At 38.9% G+C, this 23,230-nt stretch overlaps 3 protein-coding genes across 4 annotated transcripts in view; 1 reads left to right on the forward strand and 2 right to left on the reverse strand.

The window, feature by feature from the left end:
* The window catches only part of sos2 (son of sevenless homolog 2), a 19,955-nt gene extending 6,603 nt beyond the window's left edge, over window positions 1-13,352 (reverse strand). Inside the window, exons 1-14 of the mRNA XM_084391366.1 lie at window positions 12,518-13,352; window positions 10,483-10,608; window positions 5,824-5,955; window positions 5,565-5,729; window positions 4,224-4,430; window positions 3,937-4,080; window positions 3,709-3,819; window positions 2,805-2,903; window positions 2,581-2,708; window positions 1,842-2,497; window positions 1,604-1,685; window positions 1,065-1,187; window positions 369-481; window positions 16-238 (exon numbers count right to left, since the gene is read on the reverse strand). Coding sequence (XP_084247492.1) covers window positions 16-238; window positions 369-481; window positions 1,065-1,187; window positions 1,604-1,685; window positions 1,842-2,497; window positions 2,581-2,708; window positions 2,805-2,903; window positions 3,709-3,819; window positions 3,937-4,080; window positions 4,224-4,430; window positions 5,565-5,729; window positions 5,824-5,955; window positions 10,483-10,608; window positions 12,518-12,592 — 2,384 coding nt within the window. The 5' untranslated portion in view covers window positions 12,593-13,352. The remainder of the gene's footprint in view (window positions 1-15; window positions 239-368; window positions 482-1,064; window positions 1,188-1,603; window positions 1,686-1,841; window positions 2,498-2,580; window positions 2,709-2,804; window positions 2,904-3,708; window positions 3,820-3,936; window positions 4,081-4,223; window positions 4,431-5,564; window positions 5,730-5,823; window positions 5,956-10,482; window positions 10,609-12,517) is intronic.
* A 1,106-nt stretch (window positions 13,353-14,458) lies between these two features.
* On the reverse strand, window positions 14,459-19,533 carry l2hgdh (L-2-hydroxyglutarate dehydrogenase). Of its 2 annotated transcripts, none has more exons than XM_084391739.1 (10): window positions 19,257-19,533; window positions 18,331-18,446; window positions 18,099-18,250; window positions 17,871-18,002; window positions 16,737-16,899; window positions 16,620-16,654; window positions 16,352-16,519; window positions 16,115-16,272; window positions 15,131-15,262; window positions 14,459-14,979 (listed from the first exon to the last, which is right to left on the reverse strand). In XM_084391739.1, the coding sequence occupies exons 1-10, from the start codon at window positions 19,346-19,348 to the stop codon at window positions 14,784-14,786; spliced, it is 1,344 nt and encodes a 447-aa protein (XP_084247865.1). In that variant the 5' UTR covers window positions 19,349-19,533; the 3' UTR covers window positions 14,459-14,783. The 2 variants fall into 2 exon arrangements, with proteins under 2 accessions (XP_084247865.1, XP_084247864.1); XM_084391738.1 differs by lacking the exon at window positions 19,257-19,533 and adding an exon at window positions 18,821-18,923.
* Window positions 19,521-23,188, forward strand: dmac2l (distal membrane arm assembly component 2 like). The gene is made up of 5 exons (XM_084391742.1): window positions 19,521-19,628; window positions 19,878-19,989; window positions 21,458-21,666; window positions 22,185-22,356; window positions 22,801-23,188. Exons 2-5 carry the CDS (start codon window positions 19,886-19,888, stop codon window positions 22,913-22,915), a joined length of 600 nt encoding a protein of 199 aa, XP_084247868.1. The 5' UTR covers window positions 19,521-19,628; window positions 19,878-19,885; the 3' UTR covers window positions 22,916-23,188.
* Window positions 23,189-23,230: the final 42 nt, after the last annotated feature.

Here is a 23,230-nt window from a genome sequence, read left to right on the forward strand (position 1 = left end):
TTCTGATTGGCTCACCTGTATAGATCAGACTCTAGAAGTGTTAACTGGCGAGCAATTTCTATTGGATGAAGAGTCATGAGGTCAAAGGTTTCGACCTGGCCTGGACGGCTGATGTGCCATTCGATAGGAGGGGGTGGGCTCTCAAAGGTAATGTTGTGACTAATGCCATTAGACTGAGTTTGTATCTTACGCCTCATGATCTTACTGATAGACTCCACCCACTTACGCATCGATTTACCTGAAAACAAGAACATCCTACATCAGTCTCTGAGCTTGTGTGTGTCTCATTGAGCATGCGTGCATGTATGAGAATCTGCAGTAATGTATGTCAGGGTGTGCTTAAATGTGTATTAAGAGTGTGTACGTACCTCTAAGCTGTGTGGTGCTGGTGAGGTATTCTTTAAGTCTTCCGCAGAGTTCAGGATCATTCTCAAAGTCATAAAAGTGATGTTCCACCCACTGACGGAATACATTCAGAACCCTAATGACACACACAGACATCAGACCGACATGCTCACTGTGGTGACTTAATATACAACAGCACATTGACTGAAATGACCACGGAGAAGATGGAGCAACAACAGGATGCATGTGAGTCTTACAAAAACAAGCCCACCACCACCATACAAAAAAAAACAAAAAAACACACCATATAAACACTACAGTTCAAAAGATTTTTTAGATGCATTAAATCAAATTAATGGATTAAAATGACCGAAATTGACATTAAGGACTTTAACATTGTTGCAACAAATTTTTACTTCAAATAAATGCTGTTCTTTTGAACTTCCTATTCATCAAAGAATGTTACCAACAAAATATTAGGCAGAACAACTGTTTTCATCATTGTTTCTTGAGCACCAAATCAGCATTTTACATATGATTTCTGAAGGATCATGTGACAAAAGATTGGAGTAATGATGCTAAATATTTAGACTTGCCATAATAGGAATAAAATACATAAAATATATTCAAATAGTAAACAGTTATTTAAAATTGTTATAATATTATGAGTGCATCATGTATGAGTGTGCATGGCAATTGAGAATGCGTATTTGTTTTACCGGAGTTGGACAGGCTGCACGTATTCCCTGCGAAATCTCTGAAGCTCAGCTGCCATTGGTTGCTCTCCGTTCCAGAGTGCCTCTCGGTCCGCTTCTGATGGCTCGGGCTCTGGAATCTCAATCCTGTACAAGTACAACCAAATTACATGCATATACGGTACATCCTAACATGAAAGGCAAACAAAACAAGAAAAATCAGACAATGTTATGTAGGCAAACAAATGTGTAAAGGAAACAAACTCCTTGACAGACATGTCAATATTTTAGGGCGGAAGGAACACTGAAAAATTCTACAGAATTCCTTTATTTTCATTGGCTGATGCTTCTCTTATGCAAATGTTTGCTCAGCAGTGTAATGAAACTCCTGTGCATAGACTTGGTGATCTAATGCGACAAACTCAAAAGCTCCTTTGACAGTGACCAATCATAAGACAGGCAAGACAGTTCAAGACAGACAAAATAAAATTCTACAAATGTGTGGAACTTTATGCAAACTTTACTTACTTAAGTGTAGAATTTCAAGTGTATGTGCTCTTTACCTTTCAATCAGTAGTGTGAGCAGGTCTTGGGGTTTACAGAAAGAGCGGTATGTAGTCAGAAACGTACGCACGAAATTTGGGTCTGTAAGAAAAAGAGGAAATGTACATAAAAACATACTCAGGGACCAAAACAAATAACCAACACATACACTACAAGTCAAGAGTTTGGACACACTTGACAGAACATTTGTCATGATCTTAAAAACCTTTTGAACTAAGGGGGATTCTTGTTCTGTACCTGCGTACATGTGGTACGTCAGTCTCTCAATGAGCTTGACCACTGTCCCGGCTTTAATGATGGGGATTCCAGTCTTACTCTGCGCTCCCTCCTCAAACACTATGTTCTCTTCAGAGTCCTGGATGGCAAACCGGTAGACATCCGGTGATGGCAGCCTCAGTGGTTGTGCTTGTTCCTCGCGGTGCAGGACGGTGTCCAGCATGCGGTCCAGAGTGGGCCGGTACTGCAGCGTGACCAATGCAGCCATCCACGCGCTCTTCTCTTCTGCCGAACGCGCACCAAATACGGCACTGCTTTCCTCACGGCCAACCAGCTCAAATGCGTGACGAAACTCAGAAGAATCTTCGCGATCTACGATGCGATACTTGCGTAACACAAACTTCTCTTTTAGACGAAACTCCGCCGCACTGCCAGCCCCTGGCAACCGGGAGCTCTGGTTGGCTTTGCAGCTTATCATGAGGCCGTCGAACAGGAAGTTGTGCCGTTCATGCTTGGCACCAGCCCGTAGGAGTGCCCCCTCCAGGATGAACTGGCTGCAGCACTGCCCGATATCTCTGCCTTCCCAGCCATCAATACTCTTCTGGATGTCATTCATACGCTTTATTGCTGCCTGCTTACTGCGAGATGCACGACTATATAACCGATATAGGGGCTCCCTAAAAGAGAGTCACAAGAACGAGAGATGAAAATGGTGCTTGGTACAGACACATAGTTGTGCAAGCCCTAGTGTTTCTGTTACCCTTGTTTGCGCCGTGGTTGGTGTTTAGTATATATGCGTTCAATGCTGCATTGTAGGTTGATCAGTGCAGTCTGAGCCTGTTTTAAACACTCTCTGTCATCCTGGTCTTCACTGCACTCCTGCAATTGCTAAAGAGAGACAATGATCTCAATGAACCTCAAATAACGCAAGATCACATACCTATAGGTTACTGATTGAGTGTGACTGATATGTTTAGCACTCACCTGTAACAGTTCAAAGTAGTGCATGCAATGGTAAACTGGAACCATCATCAACTGAGGAAGCACATACTGCACTGCCTCCTTAAAACCCTCTGCAATTGACTAAAACACACAAACACACCACATGAGACAGAACATCAGAGCTCATGCCTGCAGAGATAAAGACTTTGACTCCACCGCCCTCGCCCTCTCTGACCCCACAGGTCTCTTTTCAGATTGTATTACTTGCCTTTAAAATGTGGTACATATGATTTCCTAGTTAAACTGATGAAGGAGCAGGTTGTCTTTATAAGCACAACAACTATAAAAACAGTGCTTCAAAGTGCAGTTAGGCTAGAGTTTATCACTAGCCTATGTAAAATAAACAATATATCTAAATAAATAATTTAATTGATTAATAAAGTAGTACAAAACTAAAACACAATCCTTAGTGTCTGGAGATTTTGGTTATTTTTAAACAGGTTTTGAATTTAGAAGGGATGCACAATATATCAATACCATATTAGTTAACTGTTGTTAACAACAACATACTAAACTAAAAATTTAAACGTAAAAACATTTTCACTTTGTTTTAAAAATAAATGTTTTGGCGAGAGAGAGAGAGAGAGAGAGAGAGAGAGACAGAGAGAGAGAGAGAGAGGCGGTACCGCTGAATCTCTCGCACCATTTTCAAATGAATGATTTGATCTGATATTGTTTGTGGATTCATTTACTCATCTAATCTACATGTAATAGTAAACATTTTTGCAGGAATTTCCCACATTATAAGTGCGAAACCAGCAGGAATGAGTAAAACTATTCACACTCTACTATGCACAATACCCACAATACAGAAATTCAGGACCTGTTTGGTTAAAAAAAAAGCAAAAAAAGTTGGTCGGGTGACCAATTCAGTGATGGTGCTGACCTGAAAGTGCAGAGCAACAGTGGGGCGGGACATCAGAGTGTTGAAATGTTGACAGAATTCTTTAGAGAGGATGTCCTGAGAGAGTGTCTCATAGGGATCAAATGCCTGCTCCTGTACACAACAGACACATACATAGACATTTCTAACAGCACTCTAATGTACTCCTGGAGCTGTGGATGATCGTTCTCATTTGTGAACTTTCATGAGTGTCTATGACTTCATTTGTACCTCAGCGAGGTCTTCGAAGCAGCTGCCCACAAGGGGGTGTGGACTCCCATCAGCTGTCATTTCTACAGCATCCTCAATAAGACCCAACAGTTTAACAGTTAACTCATGGACCTCTAGAATATTACTGAATGCCAGCTCCACATCCTACACACATCACAGAGAGAGAGAGAAAACTGAGAATAAATGATAATAAAGAGAATGTAGAGAGCTAATCCCTGCAAATTGATGTCAATACGTATGCTCATTTACATAGACAACTCATGTGCTGATTGGTCAGAAGAACACACCTGAGAGGAGAAGAGTTTGCTATTGGACATAAAGGCTTGGCGGAATACTTTGATGATGAGATCGAGTTCCCGCAGATACTGACGTTCCTCAGCGATCTCCAGACGCACCAGATCATCATATGTGAGCACACCAGAGGAAGACACCTCCTCTACACTTTGAGACACCAGCCCCATCTCCTCTTCCTGATCGAACATATCCATTAACACCTGAAGGCACACAAAAGCAATATTAGGGATCTTAATACATCAAAATATTTAACTGGAACTTATTTCTATGATTTATGTCATAAAAAGTAAAGTATAAAGTCGGCAACACCTAAGCTCCAAAATTATCAAAAATATTTATTATCAAGACAACTATCGCATAGCGGTAACGTTTCGAGCACGCAGGCTCTTCATCAGTGTCTAGTTGTCTTGATAATAAATATTTTTGATAATTTTGGAGCTTAGGTGTTGCCGACTTTATACTTTATTTTTTACTTGTTGTTTTTTAGTCGAGCACCCTTTTGAGATTGATGTGCGTGCTTTTGTTTCATTTTTCTTCTATGATTTATGTCATACATTTTTTATTGATCTTAGTGTTCAGACCTTTTAGTCCAGAATAATCTTTCATTATTTCTTTAGTGTAATGTCATGAAGCAGCTTTGGGACAATTTTTTTGTTATTAATAATAATAATAATAATAATAATAATAATAATTTGTATTTTTATTATCATTATTGTTATTATAAACCATAATAATGATAATCATGATAATATCACAGATCTCTGTGGAGCACAATGTCTGTTAAGGTCAGTAAGCATCAAAACAATTCAGATAGTTCAGTTTTAGATAACAATATCATTAGGGTATGAAAGTAAAAACAAAGAAGAAACATGAAACCAGCTTGAATGAAAAAGCATTATTTCTCAGAACCTGACATGTATTTTAAACTAGACTTTTCATCTAGTTTATCATTTAGGACTTTATTTGTCATTGACCCTAGAACCACTGACATATTTTGCAGGTTTAAGATTTGATGAACTTCATGGATAATTAAATTTAGTGTAACAAAGTTTCTGTTTCTTAATTAATTGCCTATCTTGATTTCATTTATAATTGCATTAGGCATTAAGAAGGTTTTTCTCCATGTTTCAGACACAATAGAATGATACTCTTATGACAATCCAAATAATTGTCATAATTAAAGGTGTAATATCACTAAATTTATTTAGTGATTTATTTATTTTTACTCGTAACATCCATTCAGGAAACAAAAACTTTTTATGCACACACATGACGAATCACACATACACACACACACACACACACACACACACACACACACACACATTTCTGACCTTGTCAGCACACATGGAGACAGTGATGTCCTGCTGGCTGATCTCGTAATGTCGAATGTTGCTCACGTAGTTTCCAGCCAGCTTGAGGATGTCGGCTGAGATGTACTCCAACACAGCAACAATATACAGACACACATGATAGTCGATCTTATAGCCCAGCACCTCCTGCACACACAAAATCAGACACGTGTTACTCTGTGTGATAGCATGTGAATGTTGTAGATTTAGTAAGATGTGTTCGAGTGTTTTTTTTTTGCACCTTCAGTAGTGGATGTATCTTATCGACTGGCAGCAGCAGTGGGTTCCTTCGCTTGCGCTTCTCTATTGCAGCCTGAGCGTCTGCCATGGCCCATTTATCGATGGGATTCGGGAACGTCTTCTGAACACGATCCTGTGAACACACATCAAGCCAAAGGTGACAAGAACTGTCTTTTATTTTATTTAATAGTGCTGAGCTGTAGTGTTAACGATAGGCAGCATAACCAAACTCTTATATAATGTTATAAATAATTAATATCTTTGAATGTAACAGTATATTACAATATATTTATTTTGATCTAACTAAAATAAAACGTTTTTGTTATTTTAATGACCATGTGGTAATGCCTATTTTTGGATAATCCAGGTAATTAAATACTGTAATGAGATGAATAATTCAGGTCAATTATTCAAGTTATTTTTCCCATGTAATTTAAATATGTATATATAAAACATGATCAGTTAACAAGTCAGTTAAGCTGATAATCGTGTCAAAGCAGCTGGTACACGGCACGACTGTACTGCACGGCGGGTAGGGCTGGGTATCAATACAGATGTCCTGAGTTGATTCGACTCCGATTCTCAAGATCTCGATTCGATTTGATTCAATGATTTCAATTTTCACTGGCCCCACCACAACATTAAATGAATATAATTATTTTTATTTTTAACCCATGTATCCTTGTGTTGTAATAAATAAGGTTATGAAAACAAAATTATAGATACCAGTGAAATTGAACAATTCTCGATTCCAATTTTGATAGCCCAGCTAAAACTACTATCTAACAAATATTTAGAAAATTTAGCAACTTTATTAAATCCTTATTAAAGTTGGCAAAAAAATTATTCAGTGAAGCGCAGTGAGTGATTTATTTGTCTTTTGTTGTTTGATTAACATTAAAAAAATTATTATATTAATAATAACAGTAATTATATTAAGGAATATTATGCTGCTGTCACTTTAAGACAATGCATGGATCCAATATAATGATACACGTGTTGTCTTAAGTGTTTACGCTCTCGTAAGACATAACCAACTAGGCCTATGCTTACTAGGATATTCGCCAAGGCGGGCATTTTGAGAGAAATTTGTGTGAATTTGTCCATTCAAGTGCAAAGAGACGTGAAAGAAAATTAATTTTATTATTTGCATGCTGTCTGAGCTGCTTTTTATGTGTGTCTCACAAAACTTCTTTTTGCGTCAAATAAAACTTCACACAGCACACGAATGTTTAAATTAGCAAAGCTTAAAAACGCGTGCAAATGATAAACTTTCGTGACCATGCAGCACTGGTCCGATCGGGACAGTGACAGTTCCTTCAATGTCCAGAACGTCTTTCATGCTGAAAGGTGCACCTGCGTCCGCCATAACAGGAGGACATCTAGTGGAGAAGACTAGTAAAAAGATTAACGTCAATCAGATTTTATGGTCAATATTTGCAGAAATAAATATGTAAAAAAGATTGATTAGTGGTTTTTGAGAATTGATATCGAATCAACCACATTTTAAAAAACGATTAATCGAAAAATCTATTTTTTTTTACCAGCCCTTTTTTTTTAGATCAAGTAGAATTTCTATAACTCTGTGTGTTGAACTGATAATCACTCTTTTGTGTGCTAAACACAATATACTAAATACAGACAACTTAATTATAAAGAAAAACAACAAATTTAAGCTAAGCTAAGGCAAGCAGATAGTTTTGAACACTGGCTGGTTATGTACTTGCTCAAATTTATTTTGGATAATTTTTAACCCAAAAAAGTTATGGACTGCAGCTTTAAATATTAATTTCTATCTCACATTATACTATAGAATGGCTTCAGAACACTTATAATATAGTGCACGAAAACTTTGTGGTGCTTTATAATGTTTTTGTGCCTTTTGTGGGGCTTAACAATAACACAGAATAGTATAAGCACAATATTGGATTTGGATCGGTCTCGTCTGAACCACACCCGATCCGGCAAAGACCGGCAGTATCGGCGATCCCCTAGGGAAGACCCTATACACTGGTCATAATCGTGCTGACTCCCCAATTTACTTTATATGAAAAAAGTTTAGACTAAGATTCTGATCGGATGAGCCTCATTTGAAGCTGTTAAAAAACAGCTGACATACACACACCTCTATTGTAATATCAGTTGAATATTAACTTAAAGGGATAGTTCACTTTGAAATTAATTTTTGATATGTTTTAGCTTACCTCAAGGGCATCCAAGATGTAGGTGTCTTTGTTTCCGCAGTAGTTTCAATTTTGATATTTTTAGGTCAAACCGTTCTTGTCTGTCAGTCATATAATGCAGGTCTATGGTCACTGGCTCAAAACACAAGCACAGAGTCCAAATTAAAACAATTCCCCATCGTCCAAATGAAACAATTCCCCATCATAAGTACACATTGATGGCCTAATGCTGCCTTCACGTGCTATGGAAAAGATGATATTTTCCACTTGTGAACTGGTATTTACCAGTGTGTTGTGTTCAAGTGCTTTTGTTGTCGTAATGTAGTACCCGCAAGGTCTGTGTCAGTCGAGTATCTTTTTTATCTTTACAAAAAAAAAAAAAAACGTAAGTGTGGTGCTTTCTGATGATTAAAACATAATTAATAATAATAAAAAATAAAACATGACATAAAATGATTAAATATGAACCAAGGAAATTGCGGCGAAGTTGAAAATTGAGTGTTAACGCATTATATTACAATCGTTAATGACACAACATTGTATAGGCTACAAAAACTATCCGCTAACAGTATTCACGACTCTTGCGTTGCTCTCCGCCATTTTGAAAAGGTCAAAGGTTATCTCATCTCGGCAACTCGGTCATCAAAAATATTCTACGAGTTGCCCAGTTGAAAATACCACATGAGGGGGTGTTCATGTGCATTTTCCATGTCGGCTTTTGGTATTTACCATAATTACCATAGCACGTGAAGGCACCATGAGACACGAAACGAGCGGTTTGTGTGAGAAAACGAACAGTATTTATATGGTTGTTATCTCTTGAAAACAGCACACGTCCAAATGATCTGACGGCGCGGGCGGGTATAGATATATACACTAGATGTCGCTTGGCTACGGTTTCGTTCCAATGAACTGCAGTAGCCAAGGCGACATCTATGTATATATCTATACCCGCCCGCGCCGTCAGATCATTTGGACGTGTGCTGTTTTCAAGAGATAACAACCATATAAATACTGTTCGTTTTCTCACACAAACCGCTCGTTTCGTGTCTTAGGCCATCAATGTGTACTTATGATGGGGAATTGTTTCATTTGGACGATGGGGAATTGTTTTAATTTGGACTCTGTGCTTGTGTTTTGAGCCAGTGACCATCGACATGCATTATATGACTGACAGACAAGAACGGTTTGACCTAAAAATATCAAAATTGAAACTACTGTGGAAACAAAGACACCTACATCTTGGATGCCCTTGAGGTAAGCTAAAACATATCAAAAATTAATTTCAAAGTGAACTATCCCTTTAAAGGATTAGTTCACCTCAAAATGAAAATTTCCTGATAATTTACTCACCCCAATGCCATCCAAGATGTTCATGTCTTTCTTTCTTCAGTGGAAAAGAAATTAAGTTTTTTGAGGAAAACATTTCAGGATTTTTCTCCACACAATGGACTTCAACGGTAACCAAATTGTTGAAGTCCAAATCAATGCAGTTTCAAAGGGCTCTGCAGGATCCCAGCTGAGCAATAGGGTCTTATCTAGCGAAACGATCGGTCATTTCTAAATAAAATAAAAATGTATATACTTTTTAACCACAATTGTTCGTCTTGTGCTGGTCTGCGACGCGCCAGGCATTATGTAATCACGTTGGAAAGGTCACGCTGGACGTAGGCGGAAGTACCGCCCCATTGTTTACAAAGCAAACATGAAGACTAATACAAAAAACACTTTAACAAAAAAGGTAAAACAATGATGTCGGACGATTTTGAGGTTGGAGGAGAAAATGAGATGGAGTTTTTCGCCCTACCCTACCTTTTTGAACCGGAGAACACAGATGAAGACCTTAGGCAGATGGAGGAGACCGCTACGTCCAGTGTGACCTATCCAACGTGATTACGTAATGCCTGGCGCGTCGCAGACCAGCACAAGACGAACAATTGTGGTTAAAAAGTATATACATTTTTATTTTATTTAGAAATGACCGATCGTTTCGCTAGATAAGACCCTATTGCTCAGCTGGGATCCTGCAGAGCCCTTTGAAACTGCATTGATTTGGACTTCAACAATTTGGTTACCGTTGAAGTCCATTGTGTGGAGAAAAATCCTGAAATGTTTTCCTCAAAAAACTTAATTTCTTTTCCACTGAAGAAAGAAAGACATGAACATCTTGGATGGCATTGGGGTGAGTAAATTATCAGGAAATTTTCATTTTGAGGTGAACTAATCCTTTAAGTTAAGTTGCACCCTTAAATAACAAAACCTTCTTTCTCTTGATTGTTTAGGACATACGCCGATCCATATTTTTCAATTTCTCCATGTTTCTTTATCAGTCAAAGGTAAATAATGTAAAGCAGCCCTGCCTACTAATATTAGCATAAATATATCAATATGTACAGCACAACCTCTGCCAGTTGACATGTTTTTCCCATAGTACACTATATTCCATAATACCGCCCATCATTGGTGTGTGCGCGTACCTCGACATCAGCTATTGTTCTAGGCTGTGTGACACACAGCTTGTTCAGGAGCTGTAGTATGAGCGCCTCAATGTGTTGGAGTGCGTCTTCTTTAGCCGACAGGTTTGGATGTACTTGTAACTGCACCTGCACATTTAAAAACAGAGCAATGTTATAAAGGGAACCACAGATGCATTTGAATGGGGAGGGATGGAAAGACAAAAGCACATAAATTAAAATATAAATTGTTTAAAAAAAAAATCTGGTCTGGGATCACAGATCTCTCACACATTTATAGATATACACACAGGAAGCTACACTGTTACAAAGGCAACATGACATCATCTGACATACGTACACTGATATGCACACACACCTTCTCGGCTCTCAGTTTGGTGGACAAACGAGACAAAAAAACACCTCTCTTTCCCATTTTATCCCCCTCCCACCTTACTGGGCTGTGTCCTTTAATAGGAATGCAGTCTGTTCAGGTACTGTGGCAAAACCAGTTATAGAAAAGTGTGAGAGAGAACAGCATTTGTGTTACGACAGGTGAAAGGTTAAAGGTGAGCACAGATTTGAAAACAGATTTTATTCCCTTCTGCAGTCCAAAAGTGAAATACTGACCGAAAACACAAAGCAAATGCATGCATGCACATACACACACACACACACGCAAATACACAGATGAGAGATGGCTTGTGATCTCTGCACTAGTGTCTGGTTACATGCTGTCCTCCATTAGGCACTGAGAGCTACTCTACTGGGACCCCACAACACACATACACACACACGCAGATACAAACACACACTCTACCCCTCTGTCTTCTCCAGGGATGGGGGGATGATAGTAGCAGACAGAAAAGTATTGATGTGGAGAATGGGAGAGTAGGCAGAGAAAATGAAAGATGCGAGTGCACATCCAGAGTGATGCTCTGTATATTTACCTCTTGAAAGTGAAGGTTTGGATGAATAATATAACTCATACAGAACAGCTCTACCAATAAAAGTGAATAATAATATTGTTCACTATTCCCGATTGGGATCAGTTATTCTTGCTTTATGTGAATTAGAATGAATTAAAGGGACAGTTCACCCAAAAATTAAATTCTGTTATTTACTCTCTCTCATGTTGTTCCAAACCTGCATGACTTTAGTTCTTCTGAGAAACACTATTTAGTTGAGTTGAATTGAATGTTGTTAACTAGTTTTTGGTTGCTGTTACCTTACATTGTATAAAAAAAATCTTCTTTTATGTTCAACAGAAGAAAGATACATACAGGTCTGGGACAACATTGGGTACATGAGGGTAAACAAATGATGAAAATGTTCATTTTTTGGTGAACTATCCCTTTAACCAATAATCTGTAAATATATTGTTTATAATCAAAGTTCATTCAAGAGTCTGAGTGAGTCACTCACTTCACATAAATTTCTAAGGGTTTTCTTGTTTGTTTGGAATCAAAAATCATTTTCAGCATCACATCAGATCAGATGCAGCCAAAATCTCTCTCTCACAACCACAAACATTCACACACACCATCTGCTCCAAGAGTCTCCTGATGGTGCTGAGATATTTTCATTGCAGTAGTGAGGAAACATGAGGGAGATTTGGAATACATTTGACATTTATTCTGGCAAGGGAAGCCGAGATCACTCAATCATAGATGTAACAGTGCATGATAGTTAGTTACGCATTGGACTGTTTGGTCAAAGGTGAAAAGCCCCATCAAAAAGTAAAAGCCAACACTGAACTCCACCTAGACACTGGACATGACATGTCACGTCAAAGTGAGTGTGTGTCATGCACGAAACCGTAACTGTATGTCGTAAAGGCCGTGGCCAATAGTAAAGAAACACTGTTTGCATATTGCACGGATGCATCCTTCAGGAACATCTAAAAACAGACACTATCTACAGCTGTGCAAATCACTATACGGGGAGAACTCTGGATTTCAGTTCTGCACAATTACTCTTTAAAACTAACTCATTACGCCAGAGATTCAATGTAAACACTGTGAAAAAGTGCGAATGAGGGACCGAACAGGGTCAGTACCTTTCGCAGTGCCTGCACGAACAGGCCTCGCCATCTCGCGCTGCTCTCCTCGCTGGAGCTGAAGTCGTGCTGCATGGCTGCTCTGCATCGGCCCCGCGCGCTCCCAGCACCGGGAACAACCACACAACTTTAGCCGCTCTTGCGGCGCGCACACACACTCAAAACAAACTCAGACTCTATCACATTTACGGGCCAGTAAGGCTTTTAGACACGTGAAACACCGCATTCTGCAGGGAAAACTGTTTGTAATTCAAATTAAGCCGTTTCAACGAGTGTGAAAGTGTTCGCGTCTCTGTCCTGTCAGCCGTTTGAGTGTCGCGGGTGTCTCGCGCAGCGCTCGTGCGCTAATTAGCCGCTAACATACACCCGAGATTAGCCGCACATGCTAGTCGGGCAGTTCGCCCAGCTGCTCCTCAAACAGGACAGCCGATGTCATGTCATGGGGAAATGTTTAAAAAAAAGGCGTTGAGCGTCGTCAGGCTGGTGTTCGTCTCGCGGTGTTTTGCCTGCGGTTAACAGCAGCACATCTGGCGGCGCGCGGCGGCTCTGTGGCCTCGAGACTCCTCATGAAGCGCGCGAGCAGGAGTTCCTCCAGCGCGAGACTGTCATGTTGCGAGAGTCCGTCTGCTGGGCATATTCCAGTCACACAAGCGACGTCTGAATCCGTTATATTCCGACGAAAAGTGGGGAGAGCTAATGTCTTTGTTTTTGTTGTTGGCAACGTCCCGATTCAACTCTGATGTGGTGCGCTCGTGTCCATGACGGTGTAATCACAGCTGCTCACTGCGCGCGCTTCCCGCATCTGCGCAGCCCGGAGGGAGGGATCGCCCGCTGTGTGCGAGCGAGAGAGAGAGAGAGAGAGAGAACAAGCGCAGCAACGTAGCACATACACGATATGTCTTATTTTGGCACAATAAACACACATACACTCAAGCGTGTTTTCTAGAAGTACTTTTTACAGTGACACTATTGTTTTTGCCTTTCAGTAAAAAGCACTGAATAATCTTGAAGTGCCTTGTCAGCGGTATTTACAGATTCTATTTTTGATAGTTATTTTAGTTCCTATTGATCTAAAAATCCCCCAAATTTCCAGCCAACCACTGCTATCGTGTGGTCAGTAGCGAAACGGCCACCCAATAAATCATGTAAACACTTTTTCTTGGGAACATTTCAGCAGATTCATGCACTAGAAAAGGGGTTTAAGCCTTTACAGCAGTGGCTGCAGAGGGCCGGGGCCCACAGCAAAACTTTATGGGCTTCAAGATTACTTAAAGAGATAGATCACCTAATATATATATATATATATATATATATCTTCATGTTGTTCCAAACCTGCATGAGTTTTTTCTTCTTCTGTTGAACATAAAATATGAGATTTTGAAGAACGTCAGTAACCAGACAATTGACAGCACCCACTGACTTCCATAGTATTGTTTAACTACTATGGAAATCAATGGGTGCCGTCAACTGTCTGGTTACTGACATTCTTTAAAATATCTTCTTTTGTGTTCAACAGAAGAAGAAAAAAACTTGAGGTTAAGTACATTTTTGGGTGAACCATCCCTTTAAAATAAACCATGGATTAAAATAAGCTAAAGCAACAAAAAAACAAAACAAGATGTTTCGCCTCCTCAACATAATTTTTTCTTTTCTTTGACGTATCAGGGTTCCTATAGTCTTGAAAAACCTGGATAAACAAGGTTTAGTTATGCCAAGCTCTAAAAAATACTTTACTCTGTAGAAAAAAAACAACTTTCAATAATATAAACTAACATTACATGTTCACCTAACAGATTATGCTAGAAAGGAAGAAAATAGTTATAATGTCAAGAAAATGTATGCTTTATATATGGGTTGAAAACCCTGATTCTACAAGGAACAAATCAGAAGAATTGTTTTTGAATTACTCAATAACTCAATAATTTGAAAACCCACCAAAAATAATTTGTCATGTTTTGTTTAATTTTTTTTTACAAATTCAGATATGGAGTGAACACATTATCTTAAGAGGCAAATACCTCTGAACATTACTTTAAGGCAGTTAGATCATTAGATTTACAAAGACATAATAATAGTTTCCCAACATTTCCTAAAATCTGCATTATTTGCAGAAGATACATTAAAAAAGAGCACCAGAAATCTTTTTATATTATGACTGTTCCACACAATACCAAAGTTTTATTCTATAATTATTCTTTTATACTCTGAATTAAAGTATAAGAATGAGAGTGTTATCATGGTGATGGCAATGTCATCTGAGCTATGCCTACAGTTGAAATCTTTTCTCCAGCTCATCTGCAATCATCTCAGCGATGGCCAGGGAGGAGCTCGCAGCGGGTGACGGTGCATTGCGTACGTGCAGAATCCGGCTGCCCAGCTCTCCCTTCCCACCGTCAAACACAAAATCATCCACCAGGTTTCCTTCAGCATCCAATGCCTGTGCACGCACACCGGACGGCCCCCTGCACAAACCAACAAGCAGAAAAACAACATTTTCAAACAGGCCAGCGTGTGCAGGACAAAGGCACTATATTAGAGTGACTATACAACAATAGTGGTGATAAATGACACTAAGCATGACCCTTATAACCTTTCCCAATAGAGTGATTGTACCTGAGGACATCACTGGGGCCCAGTTCAGGTATGAACTTCTGCAGAATCTTCACCTGAGCACTGGGAAACACACCTCTATACATCTCCCCCATTCCATACACAATGTTCTTCATCACCAGCCTCTGAAGACCCCTACACACACACACACACACACACACACACAGTTTTCAAGTGAAGAAACTGTCTTAAATGAACACCCCTATGTATTTAAAGGAATATTCAGGGTTCAGTTAGCTCAATCGACAGCATTTTGGCATGTTGATTACCATAAAAACTTATTTTGACTTGTCGACATGAAGAATGGAAGAAAATGGGGCCAATTTACTTCATAACCATTTTTAAAGCAAAAACTTGAAGTTTATAATTGTATAAAAACACTTACATTCATTTGCCTGTTAAACCATTTATTATTTGAGATGTAAATTATTCTCATTATTTTCATGGTCATTTTAGTTTTAGGCCATGTCGTTTTCATAACAACAAAGTTGTAAAACTGGATATAACTTTACAAAGGTTAGTAAGTGATTAAAAATAGAGTAAAAACAGTAATGTTGTAAAATAATATTATTCATAAGAACTGTTTTCTATTTGAATATGTTTTCAAATGTAATTTATTCCTGTGATGACAAAGCTGAATTTTCAGACTGATTGTTGACGGTCTTCAGTGTCACATGATCCTTCAGAAATTATTCTGATATGCTGATTTGCTGCTCAAGAAACATTTCTTGTGTTGAAAACAGTTGCTGCTTAATATTTACGTGGAAACGTGACAGATTTTTCAGGTTTCTTTAATGAATAGAAAGTTCAAAAGAACAGCATGAAATATAACTATTTTGTAACATTAATGCCTTTAGCGTAATTTTTTATATCAATTTAATGCATCCATGCTGAAATAAAGCATTTCATTAATTTGTAAAAAAAAAAAAAAAAAAAGAACGTGACAAACATATGACCAGTAGTGTACCAATGTGTATTAGTATGTACCTGTAGGAGAGCGCATTAATGAAGTCTTGTGTGTCGAAGTCATAGAGTTTATACCCCTCTCGTTTAAAAGCCAACACCGCGTTTGGGCCCAGCCAGACACTACCATCCATTCGAGGAGTGAAATGGACTCCAAGAAATGGGAAGCGTGGGTTTGGCACCTAGGCACACAAACACAGACCTTAAAGACACGCTCATATATCTGTGGATTAAGTGTGTGTGTGGGCTGTTTCTACTCACAGGGTAGATGTTGCCCCTGACCAGGTAGTTTTTCTCTGGCTTGAGCACCATGTAATCTCCTCTGAAGGGAACGATACGGGGCTCTGAACTACAGCCAGACATCTCAGACAAACGATCAGAGTAAAGGCCTCCACATGTCAACACGAACCGACACCTCACCTCCTTCCCCTGCACACAAACACAGCCATACTAATACATACACAATCCCAGGAGATACGTTTCCGACCTGAAATCATAAAATCATGATTAATACATTTCAGTTTCTCACCTGTGAGCTTTTGATGGTGATGGGATATTTCAGCCCTAAACACACATAAAGCGATGAACAGAGTTACATTAAAGAAAAGAAAGAGGTCTGGGACATTGAACAGGTCACGTGACTCACCTTCAGCACTCCCAGCTGGGCTCTCTGCTGCAACCGTGATGTCTGATGCCTCAAAGTCTGTCATCACAGTCCCACCTGCTTCCTGGAAGTCTTTACCGTAGGTCAGAGCCACTAACTGCCAGTCAACGATCCCCGTGAATGGAGAGTCCAATGCCATGATGCCCTATGTATAAACAAAGGAATGATTTCATGCATTATTTCATGTACAGTCCGTTCTCTGACTGTTTGATGCATATTGCACACAAAAATGCCATTGGTTGGCTGAAATCAGAAGTTCTCTGCAGATCTGACTGGCTGGAACTACACAACTTCCTGGAGTCTAGGGGTGCACCAGTGAGCAACTGAAATTCTGCTTCATTTTCTGAAATAATCTGTGAAACTATTTGTTCTTTTCATTTTGGATTAACAGAAATTCTGATTACTGGAAGTCACACTACAGTCTGTTAATGTAGCATTATCTATTTAACAAAAAATGTTATCTATAAACAAAACAAACAGTGATTTGTTGCGCATGATGAAAGATTCGGATGGTCTCTACCTGTTTAAACGCTGTTCTTTTTAACTTTCTATTCATCAAAGGATCCTGAAAAAATGTATCACAGTTTCCAAAAATATACTAAGCAGCACAACTGTTTTCAACATTGATAATAATAAGAAATGCTTCTTGAGAACTAAATCAGGATCATGTGATACTGAAAATGTAGCTTTGCCAACACAGGAATAAATTAGATTTTAAAATATATTAAAATAGTAACAATATTACTGTTTTTACTGCATTTTAGATTAAATAAAAGCAGCTTTGATGAATATAAGAGACGACGACTTCTTTCAAAAACATTTAAAAAATCTTACCGACCCTAAATTTTTTATTTAGTGTAAGTGAAGCTAAACGTTAACTGACTTTACTGAGATTAAAAGACGTCATACAACATTCAAACACATAGACGACGGTCATAAATAGGTTAATAAATCAGTGTTTGAAACAGCGGGCCTAAGGTCACCTGAACCAGGTAAAGGCCTGATGACAGCACTTTTGCAATCTGCTGGTTATTGATCAAACCAATGAATGATACACGCGTGGAAAATATGTACCTAATCTAATCTTTCATTAACACAAAGACAGGTGTCACTCACCCTGCAGTACGGCTCTTTCTCTCGAATGGCTTTGGCGTCAATCAGCTTGAGATCTTGTACATTGTTCTTCAGACCGCGCTCATATAGAGCTTTTAGACGTGGAATCTCCTCTTTCTCCACTGCTACGATAAGCTGCGGTCACACACACAAGATACTATAGAGACAAATCTCTTTGTCAGGTCCAGGATTTGGTATCTGTGGTGTTAAGGGGCCTGTGCTCATTCTCACCTTGCCACATCTCTTATAAGGGACACCTTTCTTCTGACAGTACTGATATGTCAGCGTGGCTCCACGAACACAAAGCTGAGCCTTAAGAGAGCCCGGTGTGTAGTAAATCCCACTGTGGATCACACCACTGTTATGACCTGTCTGATGGAGTGCTGGGTGGAGACACCAAAGAAATTAAAATGAAATCAGCATGGATATGAATAAGCATCTAGAAGAACCAATGCACACTCACCAAGCTCTTTCTCTTTCTCCAGCAGAGTAAAGGTGAGGTTTGGGTGTCTGAGGATCATCTCTCTGGCAGACGCCAGTCCAACAATCCCTCCACCAATAACAGCCACATCGAATGAGCTACACAATATAATGGTATATTATCAGCCGAGATTTGGAAATTTAATTGTGCATGCGCATTTAATCTATTTTTACTATTTGTCATCATCGAACACTCACTTAAAGTTGATGTTTACTAACTCGAATAGTTTAATATCACTGTTAAATGTAATCTGTAGAAAATGGCATAATGCGGTGATGCCTAATTTCACTTGTAGAATATGAAATGTCTGATTTTAGTTTAAAGTGTTTGATTGATTTATTAGAAACAGGTCAATTTTCTTTAATATTTGTCCATATACCAGTTATCGGCCAAAAGACGAAAATAATTATTGATTACTTTAAAGGCATAGTTCACCCCCCAAAAAATGAAAATTATGTCAACATTTACTCACCCTCATATAATACCAAACATGTTTGACTTTTCTTCTTCTGTGGAACATAAATAATGATATTTTGAGAAATGTCTTTTTTTCCCCATACAACCAAACTGTTTGGTTACCAACACTCCTCAAAATATTTTCCTTTGTCTTCCGCGTAAGAAAATAGGTCACACAGGTTTGGAACGACACGATGATAAGTATGATTACATTTTCGGTTGAACTATCCCCTTTTATAATATCGGGGCACCGTGCACCCTTAACTGAAGTGTTATTGAATGTATCCTGACTAGAGTACCACTGTGTAGTCACAATAGACATACTACAGCCAAAATAACGTTACTTTTAATAGGATTATTAGCGTGACACTACAGTCAGAACATTTTCGGTCACTATAAATACTCTGTGGTGTTCTTTAAGTACTCTTTAGTAGAGCTGTTGTGATTCTCACCCGCTGTGATGTGCAGCTCTGCACGTTGCAGACTTTGATCCCTGTGACAGTAAACGCGCGCACACATATCCGGTACAGAAAGTTCGTATCATTATTCCACAAAATAAGTTTTTACTTTCCCCTAACAGACTTATCCTGGCCGTGTGATCATAATGCTCGTCTTTGACCCGGTCTGGTTTAAGGAATCTCTTTGCTCGGGCGCTGAAAGCTTGTCCTTCGTGGCCCCGCCCCTGACGCACAGGTCGCACACTCACTGACCAATGGGAGCGCGGGATGGGATGACGTAAAGGGTGAAAGATCAACGCGCGCGCATGGAGGACACGGGATGTAAATAACAGATACTACGCAGAACAGCACTACCCGAACCACACGGTCAGTTTTGTAAGATTCACACTATTTATTTTTTAGCGGTTCTGAATACGATTAGAACAGATTATCTGGTATCTGTACTGCATTTAGATATTTGCAGATAAATTAGATACATTATTATGTTGTCCTATAGATTCAATGACATGACCGTCAACGTACAGATTGTTCTTCTCGATCTTTTATTAGAAAGTGTATTTGAACAGTGCGTCTTCATGCTTTGACGTGTCGTCTCTTTCTCTCTCTTTATTTTAGTCATAGGCATGAGATTGTTGACCTGGTCAGCGCGGATGGTTTTATCCGCACGCAAGCAGCCGCCAGGGGGCAGTCGGGAGTTCTGGGGGTGGCTCAATGCTGTTTTCAACAAGTAATATTTGAATATTTTTCCAAAACAACAATTACGTAACTAGTTTAGTTTTTCCTCTAATGTCATAATTTATTTCCTTTCCCAACCCACAGCAGATTTAAAAGCACCTGAGGCCAGTTATAAGCTCTAGATACCTATAAAGGGACTAATGTCTAGAGTGACTATTCCTTAGAGTGAGAAATCCCTACAGAGACTCATTTAAATGTGGTAATTCACAACAACAGCTCTTATTTAGAGTCTAAACTTGTAACTTTAAAGAAATAGCATCTAGCTGTTCAGTTTTATACTTAAAAAAAATGTCCAGTGGATGTGAAGTGTATATATATATATATATATATATATATATATATATATATATATATATATATATATATATATATATATATATATATATAGGGGTGCTTTTTACTGATTTGTAATCACCTTCTAGCTTTTTTGCACTTCACTTAAACAGTCCAGAAGTGTGACAAATTCATTTTAAAAGTTCCATATAGTCTCTGAAAAATACTGTACAAAATAGTGGTCAACAAATGTTTTTTTTTTTATTGGCCAATACCACTGCCAGAAAGTTGTGTTGCCATTTGCCACTTAGTGAAAAACATTTAGTACGTTTTGATCACAACAAATAAGATATGCAGTTCTGGTTCAAAGTTTAAGGTCAGTAAGATTTTTTATTATTATTATTATTCAGCAAGGACACATTAAATAAATCAAAATTGACAGTAAAGACATTTATAATGTTACAAAAGAAATGCTGTTTTGAACCTTCTATTTATCAAACAATCCTGTAAAAAAAAAAATCACAAAATATTAAAGGAATAGTTAACTTAAAAATGACAATTCTGTCATCATTTACTCACCCTCAAATTGTTTCAAACCTGTATGAATTTCTTTCTTCTGAAAGAAAATACTATGGAAGTCAATGGGGTCCATCAACAGTCTGGTTACAGACATTCTTCAAAATATCTTCCTTTGTGTTCAGCAGAAGAAATAAATTCATTCTGGTTTGAAACAACTTGAGGGTGAGTAAATAATGACAGAATTGTCATTTTTAAGTTAACTATTCCTTTCAGTAATTTAAGAAATATTAAGAAATGTGTCTTGAGAACCCAAACAACATATTAGAATGATTTCTGAAGGATCATGTGACACTGAAGACTGGCGTAATGATGCTGAAAATCCAGCCTTGAATTCACAGGAATAAATGACATTTTAAAATATATTCAAATAGAAAATTGTTATTTTCAATTCTAATAACATTTCACAATATTACTGTTGGTGAGCGTAAGGCATCTTACCGACCCCTAAACCTTTGAACGGTAGTTTATACAAGACTTAATTGGTCTATCACTGGTTTTAGATGGCATGTCACACTCACACAGCAGGACGCTGCAGTCGCTGCTTAAAATGTCACGTCGCCTTTCCAGATGCATTATTCAGTAATTGTTGTGTTCTTTGATCAATATAGAGTTGATTATGAGCGTATTAAAGCAGTGGGTCCTGATCGAGCTGCTGCCGAGTGGCTCCTGAGATGTGGTGCAAAAGTTCGGTTCCGTGGCTTCGACCGCTGGCAGCACGACTACAACGGACTCCCGACTGGGCCGTTGGGCCGGTACATAATAGAAGCTATTGATGCCACAGAGTCCTGCATCATGTATCGTGGTTTTGATCACCTGGGTAAGTGAATGCTGCAGTGCCAAAAGATCGATTAAACGCACATAAACACCCTTCTCACTGTCCTCGCCCAGTTACCTTTATGTAGCAGAATTATCTTTTAACCTTTAGCATTGTTACTGTACATTACCTATGCAAATTTAATTAAATCATTAGTGAATGGAGAAGGCCAAGATCTCTTACTCTATTTTCTCCAGCAAAACAATCTTGCATTATTTATTAAATTAGACCCCAGAGAGGGAAAGTTTGTGAGGACGCTACCATGTGTGTGTGAGATGTGGTGAGACACTGAGACACCGTTTGTGTGTCACAGGTGAGGATGAGACACTGTCTGTGTGTCACAGGTGAGGATGAGAGGTTCAGTTGTGGGAAAAAGTGACGTAAAGCAAAAGGGTGTTTTACACTGACAGATACAGTGCGGTTCTCTCTCTTTTCACACATCTAGTTTTACTATACAGTACACTACATTTTACATTACACCTACAGTACTCGATAAAGGTTGCCTTTGTGTTTGTGTTTAGAGGGTCTCGAGCACTTGGAGGATATCAGGTTGAATAAGTGTATTTATATAGAAGACGCCTGTCTGGAGCGTTTGAGTCAAATAAAGACGCTGCAGGACAGTGTGAGGAACATGACGGTAGTTTCCTGTGGTAATGTGACAGATAAAGGACTCATCGCTCTTCATCAACTCAGGTATGACAACAGCATTTTTCATTTCAATTTAGCACCATATTACTGCATATTACTCCACATTTTGTGTATGCCAAATGAGGACAGTGATTGGACGACGTTGATCTCAAATGACCAATTATCAGCCAGGAATGCGTTTCCCAGAAGCATTGTGAGCCTCAGTTGAACAGAGACCAATGTTGTCAAAAGTATCTACTTAGTCTTGGGGGTTTTCACACCTCGCTCTGAGCGTTTGTTTCGAAACCTAGTGGGTTTTCTCCCTTAGTTCGGTTCGTTTAGGCATATATGAAAGTGAACCGAACCAAGAAGAAAATGCAACAAATTAAGTCCCTGTTTCGGAACAAAGCAAACAGTCTACAGGTTTGAAAACGCCCTAAACACAGCCCTGGACGACACATTGGTTTGAGTAACAACCGTTACCTCAGATTGTCTGCTTGTGTGTATTAGGAACCTGGAGTTGCTGTTTCTCAGTGATCTCCCTGGTGTAAAAGATAAAGATCAGACTGTGGACAGACTCCAGACCGCACTTCCCAGACTCGCCATAGAACTGGACCTTGCTTAACCAATCACATCATCTATCAGAGCACATTTGGAACAACACAACTCTCACAGCCCTTGTGACCAGGCCAGACAACCCCTCTGGCTGATGTCCATGACTTTAGTGGCAACAGTAGCCAAGCAACTGAGCATCCCAGAGATGGTCCAGAGAGCTGCTTTGCTTTAGAGGCAAATCAACAACACCGGATTCCCGCCGAATCAGCTTTGATTAATTAAAGAAAGTGTTTAGGCAGATGAACAATCTTATGTTGCCGTTAACAATAAACTTTCAGCTGTAGTTTCTGTTGTTTTTGTCTTCACACATTTCTTGCTATGAAAA

The sequence above is a fragment of the Rutilus rutilus genome (genome assembly GCF_951802725.1).
Source record: "Rutilus rutilus genome assembly, chromosome: 20".
Classification (NCBI taxonomy): domain Eukaryota; kingdom Metazoa; phylum Chordata; class Actinopteri; order Cypriniformes; family Leuciscidae; genus Rutilus; species Rutilus rutilus.